The following is a 7,588-nucleotide window of genomic DNA, read 5'->3' on the forward strand; positions in this document are numbered from 1 at the left end:
AGTGTCTTACGGAAAGTATTTGACCAGTTCAATGTTCTTTTAAAGTTAACGGTAATCAAAAATAGCACGGTGTATTCACCAAACAGCGTGACCTTTACCTTGCGTGAATCCCCACCCGCACACGGAGCAGAGGAACGGCTTGTCAGGCTGATGAAGCACCAAGTGGCTCTTCAGCACGCTCTTCAGTTTGAAACTGAAACAGAAGAGTGCCAAGTTTTGTACTCCTATCTATTAGTCGAAAACGTTTATAGATCTCTTGCGAGTCTTGGATGTTTAATATGTATTTAAGTATGTATTTATCTATATAAGTATGTTTATCCGTTGCCTAGTGTCCTTAGGACCTACAAGCTTTACTTAGTTTAGGACTAGGTCAATTGGTGTCAAGTGTCCCATGATATTTACTTTTATTTATAGCGACATCAGTTGTAACGACTGTAGACCGGATGGCAAAGTGGCTAGGAACCTGACTACGAAGCTTGAAGTCCCGGGTTCGATTCCTGGCCGGGGCAGATATTTGCAATGAATAATACGAATGCTTGCTCTCGGGTCTTGGATGCATGTTTAATATGTGTTTCAGTCTGTATTTATCCATATGGCGAGGTTTTTTGGGTTCCGGAGCCAAAATGGCAAAAACGGAACCCTTATACTTTCGTCAAGTCTGTCTGTCCGTCCGTCCGTATGTCACAGGCATTTTACTCGAAAACTACAAGATGTGTATCAATGAAATTTGGAGTACAGATGTCTTGTAAAAGCCGCTATTCAGTTTTGTAGTTAAATTACAAAAAAATATATTGATAGGGGTGGGGGGGCACTCCATAAACGTACCAGAAATTGAAAAAAATGATCGGATCGTTTTTGAGTCGAGAAACTGCGCTTCTCAACAAAAGGACGTAAGTGCCGTGAAGATACTTGTTTTTTTTTTGTAATGGCTACGTAACCTTATTTTGGGCGTGTCCGACACGCTCTTAGCCGGTTTTTTATAATTAGGGTCAGCCTTTAAAGGTCTTAACAGTATTTATTCTTACCCGACTACGGCTTTACCTCATGTTGCAATGGTCGCACTGGTAAGGCCGTTCATCGGCGTGCGTCCGCGCATGTATAGTGAGTTCCTTCCGTCGCTTATAGCGTTTGCCGCACGCGCACGCGAATTTGCGTTCGTCCGAATGGGTGACCGCGTGCACCGAGAGTTGGGATGGCTTCTGGAACGCTGCGACACATTTATATACTAGTTTAAGTGTTAAGAATAGCGAATGGTTGGAAAAAATACTGGAGTATCGAAGGAAGGAAGTTATAAAAGACAAAATACTACATACAACTACCAAGGGCAGGCTACTACTCGTTCTACAATGGATAAAAGGACACAGTGGACCGACCGATTGGCTAGAGGGGGTTCGGGGAAACAATAATGTACAACTCGGAATGTACGCGCAATAATGTACGACGTAATAATCCGAAGCATTATTGCTTCCAATTATCATGCCGTACATTATCATGATCGCGCATTATCAGGGCGTACAAAATATTGCGCGCGCTGTAATGTACGTAGTGATAATGTACGACGTGATAATCTGAATCCAATCGATTCGAATGAAAAGACATTTTTCGATGCGGATCGAGCGAGCGCACGAAGTCGATATAGTCGGAGCAGAACCGACCCGGCCGGGTTAGGTTGAAGGGCGAGGGCGTGCGAGCGAGGCGGTAGCCTCACTCGCCGCTCTCGCCCTTCGTTAGGTTTTTTTATTTCAATCACGGAAATCATAAGGCATGATAATCGGAAGACAATGCTTCGGATTATCACGTCGTACATTATTGGTTCCCTTCTAGTTCGGTACGGGGTGATAATGCACGACATGATAATTCGTGCACATAAGCACGGATTATCAGGCCGTGCATTAACAAGTCGTACATTAACTACACCCGGGGTTCGGAGATGAAGGTCTTCGGTCCCGAACCCATCCTACCTCTGCCCTTTGGATGTCTGCGCGGCAAACTGCCACACAATACCAAGGTAATGCACCAACAATATTGGACAAACCTAGATACATGCAGGCCAACCTGAGAAGCCCTCCCGACGATCAACCCCGGATTGTCCCGCAAGCTTCGCGGACTTAGGAGGGATAACTCCGACTGCTGGTCGGTGCTCTTACTGGTCACGCTTTGCTAAACAAGCACTTACATAATCTAGGTGTTACAGACAGCCCCCTGTGCAGAGCATGCATGGAGGCAGAAGAGGCAGCCACTCACATCCTTCTGGAATGCTCTGGTGTGGCCAACTACAGGGCACTACACCTCGGATCACCGGGGTCGCTGCAGGAACGTGAAGGGTCTGCTGCTTCCTCCAGGAGCTAGGCTGGCATGAGTGCCTACAGCCTGATCACGCTAAATAGCCGCACTTAGACGTCGAGTTGCGGTAAACAGCCCGCTAATACCTATACCTATACTCCCCGTTCTAATATATGGATGTCTGTGTAACCCAACTGAATGTATCTGTGTAAACCATCTGAACCGTGGCCCACTGTCGAACGTTTTCATAGAAAAAGTCAGATTGTAGAAACGAGATTTTTAACCATTGTAACTTACTTTTTTGACATTGTGGACAACTGTACACCTTTCCACCATGTTGGTTCTTCAAATGCTTCTCGAACCAAACTTTTGACAGAAAACTTTTTTTGCACATTGTACACTCCAACTTCGGACTATTGACCATCTTTTTACTTTCTTTAACCTTAATTTCATCTTTAGCTGGGTTGAACGTTGACACCGGTTCAATACTCTCGTTATTGTCAAATATATCTTCTGTTTCTGCAAACAGAGGTTCCGTATGTTTGTTTGTTTGAACTATAACGCTCCGTTGGTTGACTAGATTGAGGAGTGTTGTGTTGATGTGCTGCGCTTCACTTATATATGAATATGCGGCGTCAATTTTGACTGTGCACTCATAGCAGAACTGTTTGGGTAAGCTGTCATCTTCTGATATCTGAAATAAACACATTATTATAAAATTCATAATAATTTGAGCGTACTTATATATGCCGTGTGGTGTCGGGTTAGAATTACACCTCTCCATCTCTTCCGTGGATGTCGTAAGAGGCGACAAAGGATATAAGGTTAAGGTATACCGTAGGCGACGGGCTAGCAACCTGTCACTATTGTACCGTTTTTGTCAAACTTAAAACCAAAAATTGCTAAAAGTGGCTCCGAAGCGGTAACGTTTCGTGTGCTCTGCCTACCCCATTTGGGAATACAGGCGTGATGTTTGTGTGTGTGTGTTATATATGCCTGATAAGATAAGAATTTAAAAAAAATTCAGAAAGTCTTATTAATGGCATTGTTCAACTCCTTTTTTAGAAGATTGTGGGTTCAATTCAAACCTCGGCTGGCACCTCCGAGTTTTTTGAAATTCATGTGCGGAATTACATTTGAAACTTACCACAAGCTTTACGGTGAAGGAAAACATCGTGAGGGTACCTGCACAACAAACCTGCGAAGCAATTCAACAGTGTGTGTGAAGTTCCCAGTCCACACTGGGCCCGCGTGGGAACTACTGCCCAAGCCCCTTATTCCGAGAGGAGGCCTGTGCCCTGCAGTGGGACGTATATAGGCTGGGATGATGATGATATAAACTTTCCTTGAAAAATTATCTAACTGTTGGTAAATAAACGCTCAGCTATTTCCGTGGTTAAGCCGCAACCAAGATCGAATACATCTTTCATAAATGATTTTTATGTCCTGTAGTCCTATTTGGGCAAGCCGGTGGGAGTAGGGTTCTATGGACGCTTCGTCACTGGTCTAGGGCCCAGTCTGGAAATCAGTGCTGGACCTCGATGACCAGCACAGAGACCGTTAGCCATTGTCACACTACACTACACTACATCCTTATTTATATTGGTTGTGTTTGATAGTATAATTTGTTATTTTTTTTTATTTACAAACTTTTTTATTTTCTGTTTAACCTTAAAGGAGTTTTTTTTTTTGGTGGCACTAAAGATTTTTGAATTTGAAAAACACTGACAACACTGCATTAAATCCGTTGGTTAGTTTTATTCGATGGATAAATGTCTCCGTCTATTCAAACAAAACAAACAGACAACATCACATTTATCCGTCAAATAAATTTAATTAGTTTAATGGTGAAAAAGCGGGTTAACTGTGCCGTCGGCGAAAAGTGACGTTATTTTATAGTATGTAAAAATAATAATAATACTGTCAAATTTAATAAATTGGAAAGATCAATAAATACGAAATTACCAAATAAATCAATCGTTAATGTAGGTTTAATACGTAGGGCATAGACTCTTCTAGGGTACCTGATGAGCTAAGGGCTAGGATGAGATCGTATGTAGCGAAATAAATAAATTGCTCTTCAACTTTACCTGAATGTTTGTACAGAAACTGTACATGTACGTTGTTCTATTGTCAAAATTTACTCGCTCCCATAACGCCACTTCTTTCATACAACTTCTACACAAATTCGAAGTATCCATGTTAATATATAAAGTTACATATTTAAAGTTAAATACTTTTGACTTTGAAAATATTTTCATTAAAACATTGCAATGTGAATTAGTCCTGAATCGATAAATATAAATTGCAATGTTTTGATTGAAAAAACTTATTTTCACACTAATATTTCAATACTGTTAATAAAAATATTAACTCTATTTTGATCAGCTTGAAGGTTTACTTTTGCATGACAATAAATCTAGCGGATCTGTTAGGAGTTGCGGAGTTGCTACCGTAACGTAGCGTAGATGTCATTTACGTTTAATTTCTGCAAAGGATTTCTTCTGCAGGAAATTGGATTATCAACGTGACAAAATTGAAATATCTCTACCTGAATATATTATTAAGATAACAAAAATGAAATATCAAAGCAAATCTAGTTTTCAAAACCTAATTACAGCAATTTTTTCCTCTTGAAGAATAAGAAGACTAGCGCCATCTGTGCTTGAATTTTCTTATGCTAGTTATGCTACTCCCCGATAGATGGCAAAGCAATATTAGAAACTTTACATCGTACGTATAAAATCAAACCATTCTTCAGCACGAGGGAAAAATAATTTTTGGAAATTCATGTTAACAAAACTTGCTCGATGACTGAAAGTACGAAAAATACCAATGTTTGTTAACGATAAAGTAACAGCTATGGAGAGAGCTATGCTCGGAGTTTATTTGTGCGACAGAATCGTAATACGGGAATTCGCCGAAGTAGGTACTAGAGTCACCGACATAGCCCAAACAGTACCTAAGGTGGAGTGGCATTGGGCAGGGCCTATCTACAAAGTGCAAAATTCGAAATTCGTATCTTGCCGTCCCGCTGACGCTGATATTATTTAAAACGAGAGTGAGAGGGACGAACGATACTAACTTCGAATTTCGGAGTAGACCCTCTGGGCCAATTCAATGAGGGCTATCGTTTTTTGTCTCACTAGATGGCGCACTTTTGCGTGAGGTTTTTAAGTATGGCTTTCAAAGTCTGTTATTACGGGCGTGAAAACAAAGTTTAGATTAAAATTAAAATCATATTTAATACACCTTAAAACCGTACCATAAAATTATCGAGCATGCTACAGTGTTGCATAGTCCCCGTTTTGTTCGGAAAAAAGGGAGGACAAAGATTTCCGAACACGAAAACACAGACATTCATTACCCCGTAACGCATAATTGCCATCATTAATTTCAGGTAATGCAAAAAATTCTCAAAATTATTCTAATTATAAATAAACCCGCGTAGCTCACTCAAAAACTATGAGATTTGACATTTCGGAGACCTCACGCTACACTAGCGCCTCTAGCGGCGAATTCATACGCGATAGCCCACATTGCATAACCTAGGTGGATGATATCGCAGTAGTTGCGGGTGACAGTGCCGGCTCTGGCCGGGGCGCCAGGCCAGCTCATTGAACCACTTAATTTGAATCTGTTTAATAACTAGACTCAGTGTAATAAAAATTGAATGAAAATTAAAAATCTGATCTGATAGAACTGTCCTTAATATATAAGTTAATGTGTCTAGTCTTCTGCAATAATTATTCGTGATAGACTTTTATTTTGTTCAAAAACCGTTATTAAACATTTGTTAATTATTGGAGTAGACGCACATAAACTCGAAACGAGACATAAACTCCGCTTTTACTAAGTCGCGACATTATTGAAAAAGTCGCCTTGGCACTGACAAAGCGATAGCATTGAGGATTCAAAAAAAGAAACGGAAAAAGTGTCACAAAAGAGCGCTAGTTTTTTTCTCGCCTCAATTCGGGTCAGCTCCAACGCGGCTAATCTGTGATAGTCGTTTCTCTTTGACTTGAAAACCGCAAACGTAAATTCACATTGTTGATTTTTATTGTAATGTACATAGGTAGGTTTGTTTGAATAAAAGCCCGATAGATGTCGCTGTATCGGTCTCGAACGAATCCTACATCGCGCTGGCAAGAGTTTCCTTGCACTGTATATAAGGCCTGTAAATTGAATTGAAAGTAAATTTTCCAATAGTGGCATAATTGGTTTATTGTATTTAAAATGATTTTATTACTTTAAATAAATCTCGAATAATCATTAGAACCGTGTAATTCTTGGTGTCATCTGAGCCAATTAATTAGAATTTATGTACATGCGTCTCTACCCAATACCCATGGGTCTTAAATGCATACTGAGCAGAGCACAGGACATGGTTTCGTAGCTATTACGAAAAAATAAAGTACCTAATATTTTTCAAAGGATTTTTTTTATCCGACTGGATCGCAAACGAGCAAGTGGGTCTCCTGATGGCAAGAGATCACCACCGCCCATAGACACCTGCAACATAGAGGCCTTAGATGGGATACCTCAAGTGCCAGTAATTTCACCGGCTGTCTTACTCTCCACGCCGAAACACAACAGTGCAAGCACTGCTGTTTCACGGCAGGATTAGCGAGCAAGATGGTGGTAGCAATCCGGGCGGACCTTGCACGAGGTCCTACCACCTGCAAATTGCGTACCTACTGCTATTGTGTACGAAATCTTCCAAGTGTAGGTATGTTTTATGTCTTCGGCTGTTATTTACTCTTAAACTACCTACTAATAATTCTCAAGCAATCTTAGCCGCTATAATTTTCCTTTGTAAATTTGAAACATTTACAACCATTCTGAATCTTTAAATTTTTCCTGAAACTGACTTTTAATGAAAATTTGCACTTTGAAGTTGAATATTTCGCAAACACATCACTGATTATAAAAATCGTCTTCGCAACCCCCCAATGGTTTAAAAAGACCTATCGAACTATACCCCAGACTATAGGGTTAGTCGAGAAAAAAAATCACCCTCACTCTAGTTACTTCGTACCGAATCACACTACAACCAGTGTAGGTTTTACAACGGCAAAACCTACTAGACACTGGCAAAATTGTCTTGTCTTCCAATGGACAGAGCCATATTAAAAAAAAACAAATGGCGGTCACTGCGATGGCGCGAACGTTCGCCCAATGGCTGCTCAGAATTTAACCCGCGCAAACGTACTGCCTTATTATTGGTTGAAATGGTTTCGCGCCTTCCAAAAAAATGCTCACTGCGCAGGTACATCGCTGTAACATATTTTCATCACACTTGCTC

At 40.6% G+C, this 7,588-nt stretch overlaps 1 protein-coding gene across 1 annotated transcript; it reads right to left on the reverse strand.

Annotated features, from left to right (window-relative positions):
- Positions 1-75: 75 nt before the first annotated feature.
- LOC141438026 (uncharacterized) lies at positions 76-4,549 on the reverse strand. The gene is made up of 4 exons (XM_074101659.1): positions 4,374-4,549; positions 2,581-2,977; positions 1,042-1,207; positions 76-193 (listed from the first exon to the last, which is right to left on the reverse strand). Exons 1-4 carry the CDS (start codon positions 4,542-4,544, stop codon positions 76-78), a joined length of 852 nt encoding a protein of 283 aa, XP_073957760.1. The 5' UTR covers positions 4,545-4,549.
- Between the last annotated feature and the right edge of the window lie 3,039 nt (positions 4,550-7,588).

Source organism: Choristoneura fumiferana, chromosome Z, assembly GCF_025370935.1.
Source record: "Choristoneura fumiferana chromosome Z, NRCan_CFum_1, whole genome shotgun sequence".
Lineage (NCBI taxonomy): Eukaryota > Metazoa > Arthropoda > Insecta > Lepidoptera > Tortricidae > Choristoneura > Choristoneura fumiferana.